The sequence below is a fragment of the Falco peregrinus genome, chromosome 5, assembly GCF_023634155.1.
Source record: "Falco peregrinus isolate bFalPer1 chromosome 5, bFalPer1.pri, whole genome shotgun sequence".
Lineage (NCBI taxonomy): Eukaryota > Metazoa > Chordata > Aves > Falconiformes > Falconidae > Falco > Falco peregrinus.
In genome coordinates, this window is record NC_073725.1 from 38,657,878 (window position 1) to 38,679,931 (window position 22,054).

Genomic DNA, 22,054 nt, shown 5'->3' on the forward strand with positions numbered 1-22,054 from the left:
CAATAGCTTATTAAGCAGAGCTCCTAAAGTAGGCACCACAAAGCAAACATTTGCACTCCAGGAGTCAATGAGTTGCAGACTTTTCCTAGAGGACCTGACTTTCAAAAGCCTGTTAGATAATGCTGAAAGCACAGGAAAGATGCAGACTTCCTCAGGGTGTAAAGCATTATGGTACAGAATGCGCTGGCTCCTTGCAGACCTCTGTCATGAAACCACCTCTGTCACTTAAAAGCCTAAAAAGTCCCATCATGCTGCCCAGTGAAGATGAAATGGTATACCTGGGCAAAGAGAGTGCCTCCTGTGAAGGGGTGGAGCAGCAACAGACCTGTGTCCTGCAGGTCTCCATACTGAGAGAGGACAGGAGAGATGTGACTTGTGCCTCACATTCTGGTGGGGCCATCTGCACCTCCACTGGCCCTAAGGCTTCTGCTGCCACTTCCCCCACCCTGGGAACCACTCAGCATCGTTTGAGGGATCCCAAGCTGCAAAGAGATCAGGGTGCTGAGCAGGATCCTGTCAGACGGTCTGCTACCAGCAGCCGTTATCCCAGCTTCTGATCTCAGTTGTTGGTCCATAGTAGAGACCTCACAAGAAAAAAGGAGGTGTAGAAATATGCAGTAACCCCGTGCTCTCAAACAAAACCAGAGATAAACACACTCCTGCTTGCAAGCTCCTACACCAACTGTCCCCTCTCACCGAATTGTCTCTCCAGCATCTTGTAGCTGGCTTTGTAGAGGTTGTCATGTTGCCTAACATGGCACTGTCACTAGGCGACAGCCATGGAGCTCTGCTTGGCACAATGGAGAAACAGCCCCTGAATCATACACATATGAAGCCATATACAAGCACTTGAAGATACTCTTCTCCTCAATACCTTGCAGACTGTGGCCCCAAACGTGCAAGTCCACCTCTAATGAGAAATTCAAATGCTATTCAGCACAAGGGCCTTGGTTTCTATTGGCACATAAAAAGTTTTTTTTTTCTATTAAATGTAGAATAATTAAAGGTTTCTTTCTCCACAAGTGAGATTACTTATGTATCACACAGCAGCTTCCAAGCAGCATCCTCTGGACAGCAGCCCCCACCCTGCCAGGGAGGAGGATGTAGCTCATAGGGGCCTCATTTGTGTAAAGGGTATTTTGTATCTTTAGGCATGGGTTTGAGCCACATACATATCTACCCTGCCTCCAAGTTTTAAATTCAAATCTTCGCAGCTTTACACAGAACAAAATTAGCCCATTCAAAAGTGGCCTTTTAAAAACAGTGAGATATTTCAATGTATTTAAGGTGGTATTCATTCCATCTGTTTCTCTATTTAAAGGGAAATAAATATCCTCTGTGATCACAAATGATGCCAAACCAGACAGAAATATTTTGTCCTTCTGTGCAAAGTTAAGGTCATAGGACTGCTTTTGACAACATAAGTGGATTTTTATTTCCTGGTTGTTTTTTTTTCTTTGCATTATTAGTAATTTCAAAACTTTCTAGTATTTTGAGCCAATGAAAGTTGGGGGAAATGTTTTTTTGAAAGCTGGATATTGTAAAGTGCCATTTTTATATGAAAAATTCATGTACAAAATGACAGTAATGAAACATCCAGCAGAGAGCAGGAGAAGCAGCAAAGTGTGAGCTTTGTCTGATAGGATGCCTCCATCATTTTGCAGCAGGTGGTCTGCTGTCTTCAGCCCTCTCGTGACAAATCTCCCCACCCCAGTAGCAGCAGAAACAGCACAGACACATTCTTTGTTTTGCTTATTTTTTGTTAACCTAACAGAAATGAATACTTCATAATGCAGTCATTTACCTCAGAGATGCTGTATGAATGTGCTGTGGATTAAGATGATGAGGAACACAGTATTGTTTTTCTCAAAGCTCTTTATCTTAGCTGAAATGAGAGAGGTAGGAATGGGAAGTACTTCTATGAAGAACCTTAGCCGTGCTGCTTTTTTTGGTTTTTTTTTTGGCTGTCCATTCGGATCCAGAAGTGAAGAGTGAATGGACATGGCCCAAAGCCCATGCAAAGAATCACAAACTGATTTTCTGTATTATGGCTATCTGTACAATTACGTGTGCCATCATCTTCTATCATCCATAATAAATATATCATCCCACTAAAGCCTAAACAGCAGCACAGTGTGTAATTAGGACAGAAACGAAGGCCATGGACATGCTAGGAATAAGAGGAATAAGCATATCTAGATATGCTTTCCTGGTTGTATGGAGACATAAACCTGAAGATAAAAAAAATGAGGTATCAGAAACCCATGTAAATCTGCAGTATCTGCATAGGTATTTTTTGTTTGTTTCTTTTTTAACTTGAGCAAATTACCAAAACTTATCTTCAAGAGACTCACATCTTCTAGGAGAGTGAAATACATATTAAATACCTGTCAAGCAAAGAACGTCCTTGGACCAATATAGGCACTTGGACACAGGGAGAGACTCTGTACAGCATCAATCGGGTACTGAGATCTGAGAGCTGCTGACTCTGGGCAATCCGTAAGGTGTGAATCAGCTGAAAGCCACATTCATCTGTCTTCCCACGGTTCCAGAAATAAAGAATTTTCAGAATAAGTCATTAAAGGCCTTAATTTCAAAATAAATGTATTCTTCATTTCTGCCCTCAATACCACAGCCAACGTTATTCTGCTGGCAGCAGGTAGTATATCACAGGTCAGTTAAACAACTCCACACAGTGGCAGAGAGATACCATTGACCTACAGATCTCTTCCTCAGCAAGAATTGCACCCTGAGCAAAAACCAGCAGCAGTTAGAGAGAATATAGAAGATGTATGTCAAAGAGATACGAGAAATAACCTGTGGGCCTTACATGAAATATTTAACTTACATCCAGTCTGTCACATGTTTTAATAGATCCACTGTAGAATTATCATCATCTCAAGCCCTCCTGGTTCTGAAGGGTCAAAGCTGGTGTCTGCTGTGGATATCTCTGTAGCTTTACAGCTGAAGATAACAATAGTACTCTGAACTGTGGGCAAAACTTTACATATAAAATGGAAGAAATAGAAATATAGATGGCAGAGCCCAGAGGGCTGTTGCAGGTGGAAGAAGAGCAATTAGACACATATGGGACAAACTAGCAAAAATAATTTCTTCAGCCAGATGTACAACACGCATGGTGTCAAAATAGCAAGGAGCCAGATGTGCTCTCAGCTCTTTCCAGACCAGAAGAGCAACTGCAGGGGATACAAGGCACCACCACAGCTTCCTCTTTCACTTTTCTGTCAGAAGTTGTCTGGAGAAAACACTAGTTAAGGGAACTACACTCTCCAACAGAAGAAAAGCAGAGCAATTACAGGACATAGAGAAATTCTAATACTATAGGAACTGAAATGAAAAAATGGCTTTACTTCAATTGTTCAGGTTCAATTTCTGCCTTTAGGGGAACCGCAGTTCCCAAATTTCCTCTAAACATTCTCACCAAAGGACAGACTTGGAATTTCTCTGCTTCTTTCTCTCCTTCCGCTGAGTTTTGTATCTGCTGTCCTCGGGGACTGTCCATTGAGCTCCCCTACTCCCAGAGGAGATCAAAATCCATCTCATTTGCCATCGTGGCTGATGGCTGTTAATAAAAACACACTTTAGCAACATAGCAAGACCCCTGCTGCAACCCCATACCATGTAGTTCAATAGCAAATTTTTGCAAGACACTGCAAACTAACATAGTGTGCACAGCATGGGAGAAAATCAATACAGGCCGCTAGGAAGTGACACATTTGCTCCCCTTGCATAAATTTTGGTTTTAGGAATTTGTGGTCTGACAAAGTCCTGCTTTAGAGGTGCAAAGTTTTGGTTGACTTTGTGGTGTTTCTCAAACCAGAGCTTATGGACAAACTATTGTGCATTGCATATTGTGGACTGGGATTTGAGTTTTTTGACAAAATTTACCGTTTTTCCAAAACACAAAAGAAACTTTACTTTTCTCATTATGGGTACCCTTCCTCCTCCTCATACATGCTTTTCTGTGTTGCTACTTGAAGTCATGTGAATTTACAAATTCTGTGTTAAAGAAGCTTTATTGGAGTAAAGTAATTGCCAAAATTGAGGTGGTCAGCACCTCTTCAAACCAGCCTGTGTATCTCTAATATATAAGTGTTTTGTTAAAACAGTTATTTCTTACCTTACATTTGTGGTCCAAAATATACACTGGAGAGTCCAAGACATTTTACAAAGCATTAGCTACAATTTAACTCAATCAGTTAAATGAGGATTTATAAAAAACATACATCTATAAAGCTCTTCAAAGCAGCCCTTGGGAAAACAAGCTGTTGTGTTGCAGTTTTCCCCTCAGTTTCACAAACTGCCATGTGTTTAGTTTATAATAACTACTTTAGGTAATTTAAAATCAAGGCATTTGGCTTCCAGTGATGCTGTGTATTGCTATTTTAATAAGGGTGAGTGCAGTTAGGACATGGACCTGTGTAACTACGTGATTCTGAATGGCAGGCTCTGTGTGCAAGAATTTTCTTTCTTAATAATTTCCCTCTTTCTCACCTCATGTTCCTGCCTTGACCCTGTTTAATTTTTCAGCAGTAGTGAAATATTATCTGAACAACTGTGGCAATAATTAAATTGATTTCAAGCCATTTAGGACCAAGCTATGATCTGCAATTTCTCTTCTTTTTTTGCTCCTCTACCTTCTCACTCACCTGTTGTGGGGGTTTGATTTATTTTCTTTCTGACCACTTACAACTCTTTTCACACCCTTTCCATCCATCGTGGCGCCCTACATACAAGTTCACTTATCCTGACGTACGGTGCAATTTAAAGCCTTCCTGGGTCAGCTGGATTCCCCTTGGCCGACACTTGTAATTGGGTGACTGCACTCTGACAGACAAGTGGCACCATGCAGGACACAATTCCTCTGCCATCTCTTCAGCAAAGTCAGCGGCACTGTGGTACTCCACTGTAAGCAGAGTATCTATCTACCTTACATACCATTTAATTTTCCTTCTCTAGACCTCTCGTACAGAAGTAACTTCAGAGCCAAAATAGGTAATCTATAAATGCTAGTAATGTAGAAGAAAATAATAAAACATGTTGAAAAGACAAAAATCAATGCAATAACACAACTGTGAAAGAGGGGGAGGTTAGGTGAAGTGTCTGTGATGAAAAGCAAGTGGACTAAAGTTTTTAACTTGTATCCATTGAGTCCAAATTTCAAAAAAATGTCAAAAGAAGTTATATTTTGATCTCTAAACTCTTTTCTTTTCCTTTCTCTTAGGGCTTACTTGTGGCAACTATATTCTGCTTCTTCAATGGTGAGGTAAGCACGTGAAATACAGCAAATGAACAGAAATTGGAAAATATCAGTGTTGTTCATGAATGCAAAAATTAAATATGTCACTCTGCAAACTCTGAAACCACACAAAGTTGCTTTTTATTCTCCATGTACAAGCAGCAGTGTGCATTTCGGAAAGCTCTATGCGGAGCGTGACTTAAATATCTATGAGCAGATGAATCAGGAGTGTTACTGTTACAAAGCAGATGGCACCAGCTGAGGTACAGGCACGAGACTCTCCCCTTACCGTGTGCAATTTTGAGACAGAGGTCTAAGTAAAAGAGAAAACTGCCTTACTTCCCTTCCTGCCCTACAATAGTGGGAAGGACCACGACCACAGTGTCCCATAAGCAGCAGTGGGGATCTTTGGCAGCCAGTCCCGGAGAGCCCTGTGCTGTGTTCAGCCCCGGAGCTGCGGCAGATGCCGTCCCTGGTAGCACTGTCAGAGCGGAGAAGCCTGGAGGGGTGCAATTACTTTCAGTCCTTTGAGGATTGACACTGGGCTCTTTAAGGTCAGTATTTTGCATGCAGAGAAATAAAAATGTTTGAGGCAAAGATGTCTCCCTTTCTCTTACAGCTGGATCAATATTTCATATACCCACAGTTGGGTTTAAGTCCACTTCGCTACTTGTTCTTTTACAGAAAGATGGCAGGTTAAAATATGCCAAGAACCATTTAAATTCCTACAGTAAGTCATTTTCCAAAGACGGTTAGCAGAAAAACGCTTTTGAAATACATCAGGAGCATTCAGCTGTAGTGAAATGAACTGCCTCATAGCAAAGCTAGGAAGTCCTTTAAAAAGTTAATTTTGAATCCAGAGTAGCTGCATTAGATGCAAAGCAAGCTTTGTGATGCTAACACTCATTATGTCAACCTAAAGAGATATCCCTGCTTGTGTTTATCCCTGTAGATTGTTAGAAAGTAGCAAATTACAGGCAATGATGTGACCACGCTGATGTTTTGATAGTGATTTGAAACAAGTTATGTTATTAATAAGGGGCTATTGGCTGCTTTGCTTACTTTCAGGGTGGTGGAGAATATTAAATTCTGCCACCACTTGTCAACATCGTTATATGTTTGCTTCTGGCTGGCTCCTGGCATAAATGTTCAGAGAAATGCAACAGCAGAAAAGATCAGAGGCCTCCCGCTGTAATTCTGTAGCATGGCTTCTCAGGAGACATAAAAGAGAATGGCAAAACGTGAGCAACTGATGAGGCCAGAACCCAACATGAAGTGGTAGCTGTAAAGATCACGCTATAGAAGATTATGGTTTCACATTTATGGTTCAATTAAACAAAGTTGGAGACACATACAGCTGTCTTTTCCCATCACACTTCTGTCCCCAGGATCTGCAGGCTACAACCACCTCTCTCCTTCTCCCTTACTGTCATCGCTTTCTGGCACAGTCCATTCTCCAAGCACTCAAAACACGGAAAGACCTGATTCTCCCTGGTAGGGAGGACCTGGCGTGGAGAAAGAAGAGATGAGCCAGGCAGTTTCTGAAATACCCTCTCCCCAGGGGAATGGCTGCATAGCTATGTAGAGGCAGGGCTCCAGCATGTCCTCACTTGCTTCCAAACAATGTGTTACCCCAAAATCCTGATCTTAACATTGCCCCTTCCTCCTTCATTATCTCCAGTGTCACCTTCCATTTTTTTCAGATTAGATTTTGCAAAACAAGTTTGCTTAATGTCTTATAGCTTTAGTGTAAAAGGTCGATTACTCTGTAATTCCCCAACTCCACTGAGAGCATATGGATTTGTGCCTGGATTAAAGGCTGTAGCAATGCTAAAAATGAGGAAAGTCAGCAAGAAAATGCACTGAAAACATCAAGTATCTTAAAGGCTGTTTGTTTCTTAGATATGTTTTGTCAGAGAGCTCAAATTCCAAAGTACTTTTGTCAATGCCACAGTGTCAGAAAAGCATATCCACCTTTAAAATTCCAGGAATACAATTTTCAAGTTAGCAATAATGAATATATCTGGAGCATCTGCCTGCCAACATTGTGATAGACCATACATATAATTTAATTCAAAATTAGGTTGTAGAGTGCTGAGTTTACCTGTCATATGAACTAACCTATAGTGTGCAAGGCAGAAAACTGAAAGCCACATTCCAGGAATGAAAATAAATCTAAAATAAATACACAGCTCTTTTTTGTTCATCAAGTATTGTATTATATTTAATTTAATTATATTTAATTTCAGAATACATACCCTGTATTCATACATGATATTCAGGTGTCCAACCACAGAGACATGCTGCACTTGGTGGACTTCTGCATTGACTGAGCTGCTGTTCAGAAGCAGCAATAGCAATCAGTCATGGACTGGAGATGCACAATCTAGATCCAAATTCTGAACAACAACAATAGTCACTAAACCCCTATTTGCCTCTGAAAGCCTTTTTTAACATCTGGCAGCCTGCAGTAAAATGATCTCATCCTTGGGAAAGGCCCTTATCTGGATACCCACTTTGATACTTGAATTGTCAGCAAGCTGTCACTGAGGGGGCACATCTGGAAGGGCTGATGCCCAAAATGAGATAAAAATGAATGTGATATTGAAATGTGGCTTCCAGGTTTGTACTCTATTGCTCCCACAAGTAATCACATGGATGGCTTACCTACGTCCAGGTAGCTCCAGACTGAGTGAAGGATTAATGACTCCTTGGTGGAGCAGCTGATGAGAAACATTCACTGGTGTCACTCAGTAAGAAAAAACAGCTGTGGGGATTCAGGTTTCCCAGGCATGTTGAGAGTGTTTTTTGTTTGTGCTTGGGTACTTTTCACCATTATACCCATTTTCAAAATCATTGTAGCTGCTTCTGACTTGCAGACTGTCTAAAGTGGTCAACAGCAGGGATGCTGAGAAACCTGCCTGTTATTTTCTTACAGGAAATTTTATTTACTAGACAATAAGAGAAAGGGGTTTTTAGAATTTACCATTAAGGTGGGCAGAGTCAAAGATGACACCTCTCTTAATACAGGCTCGAGGCAGTCTAGTGCTACTCGCATCAGCACATTACCGACAACCTCAGGCAAGTTTATGTACTAGAGTAGCTGTGTTGGGCTGTGCCAGAAGAGAGGATGAAAGGATTGCGATCCCTTTCCTCCAAGTCCCAGTTATTCCTGCAGTTACACAAGGTATAGATATATAAGGCACAAAACTTACAAAGGAGCAGCAACAGACTAATGCCAAGATGGTATTAGGTCCTCCCAAAGGGAATGCTGGTCTGAGTTTGGCTGCCCAAGAGAATTAAGCTAAGATAACTTTCCCCAGTCTTGCTGTGTGCAGTAGGACATAGACCAAAGCCACAGTCTGGTCCTCAGTCATGGTAGGAGATTGTTTCCAAGCTGCTATATACATCTCCTATCATAGAGCTCAAAATTATTTCTCATGAGAAAATTCAGTGTGGGGCAAAGAGATTAATTTTAGTATCACAGGAGCCTGGATACTCTGGGATTTACTTTTTCCTACTGGAATATTTAACTTCAAGGCTGAAATACATGAAGTTTAGCCAGGACAAACAATGCTAAACTCAGTACCACCTGACAGTGTTTTATATTACATTCACCACCTACTACCTCCCCAACCTCACTTTAGTACCATAAACCCGTCTATAGAAAGAAATGTAAAAATAGTAATAAGAAGCTGTACCAATGGCTGCATTCATGTGGAAGAACATGTAAACAATGGATTTGTTTTGGACTTTTAAAATTATAGATCTTCTTGTGCATTTTCATATAAAATCTCAGTGTCCAGCAGCACTGTAGTTTCTCTGTCCAACAACAACAGTGTTGTACAGATGATACAAGGTCTCTGCAATAGTCTGCTTAACAGACCGTATTTCCAGGCTTGAGATTGTTTCTAGACTGTAAGGCTGGCCAACAAAATGGAAAGTCTATTTGGAAAAAAATCAGCCATATAACTTAGGCCAAAGTGTCAGGAATGGCGAATAGAGAACAGAAAAATCTTTCAAGTCTTGAAGAGCAAAGTAAATAAACTCAGGCTCTTCATTTCTTTAGACCACTTCCTTTAGTCTGCTGTCACAGCAGAAAGCATGGCAGGTGGCACCCTGCCCCTCCTGGTCCACAGGAACCTCCTTGGTCATGAATAAGTTCTGGCAATGCATGTGACTTTCAGTAATTCCACTTACACATTTAAAATCCATGCATGAACAGTTTTAGTTGTTGCTGAATTATGATCATCTGAGGTCCTTGGAATCAGAGCAGAAATCTAGATCAACATATTGTTTTGCTCAAGTGCAGCAGTTTGTACTATCCATTATCCGTTTGCGGCCAGATTCTTGTACAGGCCAGCAGTTCAGCGGAGAACAAAAAAATAGCTGCTTTGCCCTCATGCTGTTACCGCCCTGTGGAGCCTTTTAAACCTGTATAATGGCACTTCTAACCATGGGCTGAACTGGAAGGGATATGTCTGTTCTCTCTATGACCATACAAACAACTTAAGTGTCACTCCTCTCTGAGAAGAAAACCATAAGCTGCTCACAGCAGGCTTTGTAAGATTCCATAACATTGTTCTTCCCTCTTCAGTTGACCGTGTTATCTCTAGACCTATGGTTGCCCTGTTGGCCTGTCAGACTCCAGTTCAACTGAGAGCAGTTGAATTGCTCAAGCAGGAGCTCATCACTTTCACAGCAAGGTGGTGCTCAACACAAGTTCCTCTCTCTGTTCGAAAGCAATCAAAGCCTTGGAGTCTATGCAAGGGGGGCAGGGGAGGGGCAACAGGAGAGCAGCAGGAAGGCTGCAGGAGCATGTTCTTGCCACCTTCACTAAAGACACTGCGATTAACCTGAAGGAACGAACACTCAAGATTTAGGGGAAGCGGCAAGGGCCAGAGATGTGCAATCACCAGAGGTGTTAGTGACCGTGATGGTGGTTTTGGAGAGATGGCTGTGAGTGGGCAGAGCTGCTGTGCACACCCAAGATTTCTGCATTGTCCTCATTGTGTCTGGGCTTAGGTTACAGGAGCTGTGGCCCCGGTGTGATATTGGGAAAAGACACTGACTTAGTCCTTCTGAAGATTTCTTCTTCCATTCCCTCCCCATAGCTTCTAGGTTTACTAAGCTATAATATTCACAGTTATATCAAAAGGTAATTTTAAAGTGACTGACATCTTTACAGGGTTTACCTCATGTAATATTTCTGTATCACATGCTGTAACTGCAGTACTCTTTCATGCAGTAATTCTTGCTCACTAATAACCTTTTTCAACAGTGTGATATGAAACATCCTTGCATACAGCCATTCCACTTTAAATCTCAATATTGGCACAGTAAGCTTTGCTCACAGCCCCAGTAAAGTTCCATTGTAACCATATGCCATTTCCATGCTTGACGTCTAATTAAGCTAACTCAGCCATTTGTTTTCTTTGCTTTATGTGTTAGGAGAAGGTGAATAGCAATACATTCTCCAAATGACAAGCAGCATCCACCTCAGTAGGAGCACAGAAACACCGGGACACTCTGTCATCACAGTGCCTCACCTGCACCTGCCTTCCTCTAGAGAGGGGGTCATTTACAGCAGATAATTATGGCAAACTGCTCCTATTCTCACATGTTTCTGGCTGGAATCACTGATCTAAATGAACAGAGCTAGGGTTTGCCCATTCCCTGCTCACGTCTCAATGCTTCCTTTGGGAAGCAGCTAGCAAGTGCCAGCATGCCTGAACATGCAGCTGGAGAAGGGCTGCTTATTCCCTGGCAGGAGTCAATAGCTTAAGTCATATCCTAGTGTGATATATAACATCACTCAATGTAAATTTTGAGTAAAATGTTTCATTCCTAGAAGGTGAATGTCCAAAGGTTGAAATTCTCTGCTATGCAAAAGGCTATGACCAACACTGGTTTTTTGCCAGCACAGAAACTGTTCTTAAATTACCAGAACAAAATATCTGTTTAGCTGTACTAATCCTCTAACTATTTCTCTCTATAAAATTAGCCCTGGCAAGCTCTTGAATTTTACTTACACTTTGCTATTCGTGGCCAGTTTTTCTCATCTTTAAGTTTCTTCAGGGATCACAGTGCATTAGCCATTTCAGGGGCAAGGATCCAGCAGCAGCATCAGATGGGTTTTAATCCCCATCCCTCCATCCTCTTCCCTCTTCTGCCATAGCACCCTACTGCGTTCCCGTGCAGCGGTCTGCTCCACATTTACCTCTTATGGGAACAGCTAACCTATACCCTCTCTTCCCAAGCAGCAACAACTGCAGAAGCTCTAATTGCTGCCATAGGGTAGGCAGGGAGGGAGTCAAGGCTGAGAGCTGAGCAACTGCTTGTGCTTCTGGAGCTGGGAGCAGAGCCAGGGAGAGAGGTAAATTGAACCTGATAGAATTCGTCCTGGACCTTTCTCTCCCTCTGTTTCTCTTTTTCGCTCTCCTCTCCTTTTCTTCAGCATATTTTGAAATGTCTACAATTATAGGGGTTTAGATTATGCCTCACCCTTGCCCTGTGTTTCTTTAACAGGTGCAAGGAGCTCTGAAGAGGCAATGGACACAGTACAAAACCCAGTGGGGCCAAAGGCGTCGAGACCACTGTTCCATGCGATCTACCTCCTACACTGCAACATCAATCACAGAGGTCCCGGTTTACCTGTACCATCATGATTCCAACAATGAACAGTTAAATGGAAGATACATAGAGGACTCTGAACTCGTCGCATTAAAATCTGGAGAGACATCTACCTAGCCCAGCACCAGCCATCGCAAACACATCATTTCACATTCTGCTTGTGAACAAAGTGGGGAGAGGGATGGATTTGGGGAAACCCAAGCCTCTGTCAGAGAGCAAGACCAGGTGAAAGGACACATCATATTCAAACCGCATCAGCCTCTGACAGCAGTGGCACAGAGGGGTCTGACGCAGACTGGGAATAGCATTTCTTCCTGTGTGCTGCAGCAGGGAGTGAACATGGACCTGCCTGCCAGGCTATGTAATCTCCACACCTCCTGATACCAGCTCTATGAAGTGACCATCTGACAGTTGTAACAGTGCCAGGTAGCCCATAGCAAATAGGAAAGAAAGAATGAATATGTGGCAATTGGAAACTTTCAGCACTTTTTGATTTTGGTACTTTTCTTTAACACCAGATTTTGAACTATCAGCTTCCACAAGATGTAACTAGCTTGGAGTCCTTTATTCTTCCCCTTCCAATGAGCAGGATGACTGCTTAAAAGATTTTGCACATTGCGAGACAAATCAGATGAACATAAAAAGTCACTCCAAAATATTCAAATCTTGATGATCTCCCAAGGACACCCCGAATATTGCTGACCCCAAAGAATACCCCAAAATAATATCATCCCATTAGCAGGTGCATAAAGCAAATGAAGATGAAATAGTCATCGCATACCAAGATCTCAAACACCATCAGAGAAACAGATCAGTTCTTTAGGCTACATCACACAAGTCCTGAAGCCATCTCGAATAGGTTGGTTTTTTTTAACAATACTCATAGTTCAGGAATATTTATTTATAAGAAAAATTGTCACCCTATTACTCTGCCCAGAAATTCACCACAGAGACACAATTCTTTCACTCTGAATAAACTGTGAAATTTTTTTGGAAATTATTATTTTTTTTAATAGCCATTCTGAGATGAATGCTAGATGAATGCTTGTCTCTTATGAAATTATGACCACATCAGTAAAGGATCCCAGCTAAGGAATGAGAAACTAATGTCATAGCACAGGAAGTATATATTTATAGAATCTGGTTGCTGTTCTGAGTCCCTAATCATAAATTAGTCTTGCCTTAATCTGTGATAATCTATTTCAGATTCTATTGAAATTAGCAGACAAATCAATGTTGACTTAGATGAACAGTGAACAACTGTTCAGTGTTCAGAGATGACTTACACAATACAGTTTGGTGTAGACTTTGGAAACAGGAGACAATTTCATCCTTAGCGATTTGAAACCATTTTAAAATACAGTGTTCGGCCAGGCTCAGTTTTTCCTTCCTGACATATCCAGACCCTAAGCTTTACCCTTCGTTTGTAAATTTTAAACGAAAGGCTGCTGTACGTGTCCACCTACGTGAGTCAACACCTCACTGGAAAAGCCCCTTCCAGGAGTGAGTTTGTGAGGGATAGGCATAAACCCACAGCACTAGGGAAGGGACTGAATTCTCAGTATCCAGGTGTGAGGCAATGCCTTGCAGGGAAGGGGTTTGCTCCGTTTGTGCCACCAGCACGCGCATACAGCCACTGTGCTCCTCCAAAGCTTCCTCTCCGATGTGAGGGGCGAGCTGCTGGCGCTGCGGCCATGGAACGAGAGAGGAGCTGGGGAACAAGAACAAACTGTCCACCAACCAACGGTGGAGATCATCACATGGTTAATCCAGCGGGATGTTTACAAGAAAATATGATCGTGTGCATTTGTTCAAGCCACAATACCTATTTTTCAGACTTCAAGGAATACAAATGTGGTTATTTTTTCAGACAACAGTATTTCGTGTATTGCTATTTCTACTTTTACTGATGAACAACGGGAAATTGAGGATTTAGTTATTAGAGACAATAAAGTGGCTCTGTTATGAATGCTGTATTTCTGAATAGCTTTGGGGCACGCTGCACTTCCCAGGAGTGCTCCTGAAGGCATTCCTAGTTTCTAAAGGCACAAATAAGCTGATTGTAAAAGAAGCATGCATGATATATATGGAGAGTTTAATAATGAACATGTTGGTTTTAATAATGTACATGTTTACAACATGTAAGTGCAAGTCGTTTCACAGTCTTTTGTGTTCATGTGGATGTACAAAATGGAAACGCTTTGCCATTATAGTGGTTGTTTTCTTCACTAATGATATTTTCTTGCTCCGTTTGGTAGAATGCTCTGGAAAGCCAATTTGGGATCTGGGGTTTAGGATCTCAGTTTGAGCTTCAGGTGGTGGAAACACTGTGTGGTTACGTCAGTCTTTGTGGCAGTTTTGGTTTCAGTGGAGGGATGATGATTTGAAGGCACTGAAAATTGGATCTAACATACATAGTGAGTTTAGGGTTGTCAGGAAAGGCTGTGTTTTAGAGGTACTTACTGAGTAATTTCTGATCAAAATATTTCCTGATGGAAAATGCTTTTTCTTCATCTCAAGATGTTTTGAAATGTAGGTATATTTCACTTCTCTGCTTTATAAATAGTACCATACACTAGTGATAGTAATATTGGGAATGCCGATATGACCTCAGTAATTACAATGTCTTGGCAGTATGGTGTTCTGTGTCTAACACATTTCACAGGAACAGCAGAAATGCATAATTAATGTATCCACGTAACAAAAAGCAGGAAAGCAGCTGACACTTGAATCAGTGGATACCAGGTGTATTTTAAGAGGAAACCAACCTTCCATTAATCACCTCTGCAGTATCTGTTCCCTCTCAAAAACCGTACCCAACACATGAAAACCCAGTTTAGCGAACATTTACTCTGGCAGCAGGTTTGTGTAATTGCTTTGTCTGAGCAACTAAATCTATCAGGAAGATGCTGGTTGTTATTCTTTACTAGGTACAGAAACACAGCGCAAATTAAAAGACTTGTTGTGGCATGGGATGCCGAAAGTAAGATTTGCTTTTTATTTTATTTACTTAATAAATATGTGTTAGCTGTAAAAAAATTGCAACAAAGGTAGAACAGACAATTTTCTCTGTATTAAAATTCTTAGCAATAATGCTATCTTAATTAAACATCTGCCAGTATTGCCATTACAGAGTGCTCATGTGTTTATAATGTAGCAAAATAACTTTGCTTTGGGATAAAATCAACCATGCAAACGTGGTGAATTTCTGTCCTCTTTTCCCAAATCCTCCCCCATCCTTTGCCAACCTTAATAAAGAAAATCTGAGCCATTTTTCAAAGATGCAAATCCTAAACACTAACAATGTGAAGGTATCTGCATTTCCAGTGCTTGGAATTCTAAGAGTCAGATGTGGTTTTATGAAGCTAAATATGCATAGTTCTGCTCCAAAATACGAGCATTTGTAACCCAGAAGTCATTTGCATTTAAACAATAGTTGATCCCAAGCCGGTCAAGCCAAATCCCAAGTCAAACAGACTCTGCAGTGTGTGAGCATGCCCTCTCTGCCCTCTGGCAGCACAGGAGACCTGAGCCCAACCATGTGCAGTTTGGACCTGGAGCTAACCACATGGAGGGGGGAAAAAAAGGTGGGGGGACAACTGGGCAGGTAGTGATAGTAGCAAACTGGGAATTTTGAGTTCCTGGGGTGGTTGGGTCATGCTTCAGGAACACCCACTTCAGAAGGACTTAACAAAATGAAATCGTGAGTCCTACCTGGCAAACGTCATTGGCCAGCAGTGAAAGAAAGTCAGACCTCCAGCCTGAAATACCACCTCAGGAGGAAGAACACGATCAGCTTCTTAGTCAACTCTCTAGTGAAATTTAAGATCCTAGCTAGCCCCAAGATTTAGGGTGGTGCCAGGATTGTGCTGCTGTGACACCTGTAGTTCTGTGGCAACTGTAGTAAGTAAGGTACCTGTAAGGTTTAAGTTCAAATTATCCTTTTCATGACCTGCAGGTGTTTCTGTGCAGCACAGAATTTTGCAGGTACTTCCAGATGAATCACAGATCTAGATTTAAGCACCCCTTTATTCAGTACTCAGAGCATTATCAAGAAAATAAAAAAAAATAAAATTTCTCAGTGGCTCAAGTATAGATCAGTAAGTTCTTCTCAGCCTAATAAAGGACAGCTGGTTTAACCAGTAAAACTGATTGATGAGGCGGTTATCACTACTGAGCATGTCATACTGCTGCAGGAAAAGAAAGCATCACGGTAAGATAATTCACCAGGGTGTTGTATGTGGGTATCATGAAACACAAGTTGGCACCGACAGTGTTAATGATGATTTAGGCCTCGCTCATCTGCCTTGCCAGAGGCACCATTTAGATGACCTGTCAAACTCCTGTCAAGGCTTATTTCCTATGATTTTATAGCAGCAGAGATGGGCACTGGCATTATATGACATCTGAGATTTTCTTCATAATATAATTTCAGGATCTCAGAAGCCTGTCTTAAAAAGAAAAAAAAATAATTAAAAAACCACAAAAAAACCCAAAAAACACCAACACAAACAACTATCTTTAGTCAATTTTTAAAGGACTTGAGAGTTCTGCATTGATTTTAAGAATCCGGTTCCTTTTCTCTCACTGCAAGCAAATGCAACTTGGAGAAGTCACCGCAGGAGGTTGCTTCATGTAACGTGTCATGTGCAGCGCTGTGATCAGATGCAGCCCCTCCATTCCCAGGTCCTGGTGATGTTAGTTTGCAAAATATCGTCAAGCAGATGGAGCTCCTTCCCTCATCTGCCCTACATTTCTCTCCACTTATGTATTGCCACCACAAGAAGTGTTTACTCCCCAGTCTGACCATCCTACACATTTTTCAGGAGTAATGTTTCTCCTTTACAGTTTGCACCTTACGTTGACTTGCTGTTGATCCAGGATGTACTTGCCACAAGTCGGAATGGAAAGTGTGCATTTTAATCCAGGCTGGTTCATAGAATTCAGGTGCCTGGCCCACATTAAAAAAAAAACCCACAACAAAACACACTGGAATTATGGAAATGGTAGGTGCAGAATTAAAACTAAATTAGGGATAAAAGTCTGAGCACACAGATCAAACACATTTAGAAGCAGAATAACTTTACCTTTCTCTTTTTGACAGAATGCAATCCTGTCATCAAAAAAACACATCTAAAAAGCTCTTGAGAAGTTGAATGTTAGCTAAAAGGCACAAAAAAAGTAAATATCTGGAAATCCCAGGTAGCATACATACACGCATACATATAAATTATATATATAAATATATATACAGTGAATTATGTTGAGAATGGTGTTCAGGTAGAGAGTGACCCATAGTCCTCCCAAAATGCACAAAGCATGGGTGGGAGGGACTATGGGGCAGAGAGGTTTGTAGCCTCCCTAAACTACCTTTATTCTTCCTGGGGACCCCATATAGGGCACACACAACCAGAGTGACCCACCTCCTTGCTCCCACACCAGATGGGTTCACAATGGCAACGACTAGGCCAAGAGACTTTGGCTACACTGCGTTTCTCAGCTTGCTAAAACAACACTGCGCTGATGAAAGGGGCTGATTGGGAAGTGAGCAAAAATAATCACTTTCCCAGTTGCATGTCTGGTCTCCAACAGATATTCTCATTTGTATCACCAGCATAAGACCCAGTGTTGTGGAGAAGACTGACCTGAGACCAGACAACTCCTTGGTATGGAAAACCTTTCCTCTCCCTGTAGCCTGTGTAACGCAGCAGCAATTCTCACTGACTTCAGCAGCATGGCTAAGGGCAGGATCTCCCCCTCTCGAATTTTAGAGGTTATCTAAAATATCTAGGAAACATTGAAAACAGTTGTGAAATACAATCTCATCTTCATATTTAAAATAAAAGATCCCACTTTGTAGAGGAATGGAGGCAGTGGGTTGATTGGCATTGATAACATGCAGCTGTGGCCTTGCCTGAGAGGCAGTGGGTTGGTTGACATGGATGATGTGCAGCTGTAGCTCATCCTGCTAAGTGGTTAAATAGCCCTGAGGAGTGTGGGAAGCTCAGGTGGAGGAGCAGTGTGGTCTGGCCTCTGGAGGAAGGAGAACCAGCATTATGGACAGTAGACTGACTGACAGTAAAAGCCTTGCTGCAGCCTACTAGTTTGTGCTGTAACACCACTTTATCAATATTATGCTATGTATAGACTGTTTAAGGTGACAAGATACTATTTTCATATTTTTCTAGTTTTTGTAGTGAAATATTTCATCTCTATTAGTACTATGTATATGTTATGTGTCTTTGACAAAATTCACAAATTACTTGGCCATTAATATGTATTTTTCATTCTTATAGATAAGAGATAAATAGTTGTTTGATACTGAATGCTTAATGCACAACAGCTTCCAGAAATCAAAATGAAAAGAATGAAAAAGACTCTCCCAGTCCATGCTGACCACACAGGAAAACCTGAGAGGTGGAAACCCTTTGTACTGTACTACCCCCCCTTATCTGTGAAGTATTTCTTCAGTTCTGAACAAACAAGGTCAATCTATCTCAATGTACATGGTGGCACAGGGCTCATCACCAGTGTGTCACACAGATGGGTGTGTCTGGGAGGTGACTGGTACACAAAGAAATGTACAGATCTTCCCACTAACCACTGCAAGGGGATGAACTTCTCCCAGTGTGTGTGCAGGTTTTTAATTAATAGGCCCTTTATGGACAAATACCATCACAATGAACATCTCCTCTAAGAAGAGGCTGGGAGAGAGTTCTGTGCAATTTAAATAATCTGAAGTAAGAGACATGAAAAAAGAGGCCATACCTCTGGCTCAGAGATGGTATCACCAGTGCAGGCTTCCACAGGGAAGAGAGTTGTATAGAATAGCTCTCTATAGTGAGTGTTGCTCTATAAATCTGCTTGCCGCAGATCGCGTAGGCAGGTTTATCAAGTTCAGGCCCACCACAAATGAACAGGAAATAGCGCGGGGAAAAGGGGTTGCTTATTGAATTATATTATACTACAGGCTTTTTTATTTTATGAGCTCTTTTATTGTCTTTGGGTATATAGCACACATTTAACTCCCAAGGACTTAGCCACCCTGCTCACAGCTGGCTCTCCAGCAGCAGGAGGGAGGTGTCACTCTGGCAGGCGCTGTAGCTTTGGACTGGCAGCAATTCAGACCCTTCACCAGAATTATAGTGCAAGTGTATATATATATAACACAAGGTAGATTCAACCCATGCTGCAGCCTTCATTTTCAAAAGGGGAGAGTACAAGGATTTTTCATTTTATTACTCTGCTGTAAAATTTCTTCCTTATGGCAGACTCCTTGGGAAGCCAGAGTCAGTGAGGATGTGGAAACAGGACACTCCAGATGTGCTGCCACCTATACGGGTACTGCTACATATGCGATTAACAGTTTGTCATGACTTGCCAAGTTCAGGAAAATGCCAAAAAAGAAACAGAGGATGGTTTTCCTTTCTAGCTATCATCCATGTAGGAGTAACTTGGTATCGATTTTTCTTATGATCAGGATATTGTGAATAATGGTCTCTGCTTTTCAGCCATTTGTATTACATTATACATGTACTAACACTCTTGAGTGCAGAATGATGCATCAGTTACCAACAATGCACTTCAGCAAAAGAAATTAATGCTATCAGGACAAAGAAACACAATAAAAATATTTTATGCTTAGGATATACCATCTTTGTGAATTAACAATGGACTGTCAGGAATGAAAACATATACAACAAATTCTGGACATATTTTAAACAATTCCCTATGTATATAAAAAGTTGCTTGGGTTTTTTTAATTCATATCTAGATAAAATATTACTGCATGTTCATGACAGGAAAGTTGTATGCAATCAAGTTTTATTGGATTATGCTTGAAATGCATGGTTCACAAAATTGAAAAGGCTTGAAAATGTAGGAAGACTTCCCTTGTTGTCAGATCTGAAGGACAGTCCTAAGTCTCAGATTCATTGTTTATGACTGATAAATGAAAACAGTTCTAATTGAATTATCCCTTTGGTTTTATATAAGCCAGGAAATTAATTTTCTACTTTAGCATTTACTGCATAATGTGTTTTTATGCCATAAGAATACCCTGATGGTTTTTTACACCAGAAGATGTATATTTCTGATTGTAAACCAATTGTTCTGTTGCATTGTGTGCTGTATGTAAGCTGAACCTTGCTGTAAATAATTCACCACATGTAGAGAACCTTCTCAAAGAAATACTGACTAAAAATGTGAGTGAAATCTCGACCTTACTGAAATCAAAAGCATCAGCAACTTGAGTTCTGTGGGAACCAGGATTTCACCCTTTACAGCTCCTGTTTCACCAACGTTAGTGGCTACGGAGGATCAGGGAGTGGATGCTTGGTACTGCCCCTGCAACATCCGTGTCCCACACAGGGGCTGCAAACGTGGGGGCTACTGTCACCTTTTCAGGTCACTCTCCCAAGGGACTGGGGAGGCTGCTCAGAGAGCAATGTTGGAGGAGACAATGCAGAAGTTCAGGCTTTTTCTGGCATTTCCTATTGCAGCAGACGGAGGAAGATAGAGCCCTGGAGAGGGGGTTCGCAGACCCTGGAAACCTGGGTCTGCTCTAGCCCTTGGATCAGGCAATGCCTGGTGGGTTCCGTGTTGAGCTGGGGGCCACTCAGTTGCCCTTTCTTTATTTTATGTGTTGCCCAGGAGTGGTTTATATGCAATTTCTTTGGTGTAGACCTGAGAATTTGGGAAAGTTTGGCTTTGTGACAGGCTTCTATTTTTGCAATTAAACAAAAGTCAGACTAATTTTAAACTGTTGGAATGTCTTCTTCTCTTAAAGTAATTGGATATAAGTGAATACCAAACCACTGGTTCTTAAGCAGTTGAATAACCCTCACGCTACCAAGAGCTTTCTTAAAGTCTCTGACAAGCCCACCTATGAGCAAGTAGCACAGTAACATTAAAGGTCACAGAAGTATCTATTAAAATCAAGCTAAAACCTGTGGTTAAGACACTGGACTGCCTGGACTCAGCAGACCTATGTTTGGGTCATGTCCCTGCCACAGAGTTACTGTGTGGTCCTGAGAAAATGATTGCAAAGTGAATCCAGTGAAACTACCACCGACAGATTTAGGCTCTTGCACTCAAAACTTAGACTTTTCCTCCAAGCATGTTTTCATTGGTAAAAACTCCCAACCTTTCAGACCATTTTATTGTAGACACATCTAAACAGTCTTTCAAGTCCTGACCAAAGTTTCCACAAAAGTCAGTGGGGAAAAGCTGTCTCTTCCTTCCCCCAAATCCATGTATTCCTGCTTGATTGACCTGGCTTGCTGCTCTCTGATGGGGAATTTTGTACCAAAATCTCTTTCTTTGCAACAGTGCTCAGCCATAAGCTAATTTCTTCCCTCTGGTTAGTGAATTTTCCAAAACATTTAAAACATTTTGAAGTATTAGAAGGAAAAATGTTTGAGAGACCCCCTGTCTCAGGGAGCCCTCTGGTGTGCTGTGATGTAGAGACTACACACACACATATATATTTAAACATATATATGTAATCAAAATACCTATGTAGACCCCACACCTATAGTCCCAACCATCCAGTTGGGGTTCAAGTGATGCAATTTCAAGTGTTGCCAGGCAGGGAGGGGATTTGGCTCCTGCACTGTATGTAGCGCTCCAGCAACTGGTTTGCTGAAAGAGAGCTACAAGGCTGCAGCATGGCTGGTGTGCAGAAAGGCGTGTTTAAATGGCACATGTGTTTTAGATGCCTCCTGTGGTTGAGAGACCTGAACCCTTCTCCATGACCTAGGCCCATCTATATATATATAAATATGAACAAAAACCAAACAATGAGCACATCAAATGCATGCGATATATACAGTATTATCTGCATGCTTTGCTAGCAACCTTTTAATATCTATTTTCTGAGCTTCTGCTATAAGATTGCCTCCTTCTGGGCAACAAGACAATACTGAAAATCACTGTGGGTACTATCAGTGACAAAGTCACCAAGAAAGTTAAAATCTCCTTTGTGTCACAATGACCAGAATGACACCTCTCTTGGCACAAGGGCAGGATAGACACAGGCAAGGCATCCCTACCCTGTGTGTGAAAGTCAGCAGTCTGCAGAAAGACAAAGCCCAAAAGCTGTTTCCCAGACTGGTTCTCTAACATTCAAAAATACCAGCTCTTCAGCAGAAATCATTTTGG

At 41.5% G+C, this 22,054-nt stretch overlaps 1 protein-coding gene across 1 annotated transcript in view; it reads left to right on the plus strand.

The window, feature by feature from the left end:
• Positions 1–14,927, plus strand: part of CALCR (calcitonin receptor) — a 77,929-nt gene extending 63,002 nt beyond the window's left edge. The window contains exons 11-12 of the mRNA XM_005228822.3: positions 5,246–5,287; positions 11,789–14,927. Of these exons, the coding sequence (XP_005228879.1) occupies positions 5,246–5,287; positions 11,789–12,010 (264 nt within the window). The 3' untranslated portion in view covers positions 12,011–14,927. The remainder of the gene's footprint in view (positions 1–5,245; positions 5,288–11,788) is intronic.
• Positions 14,928–22,054: the final 7,127 nt, after the last annotated feature.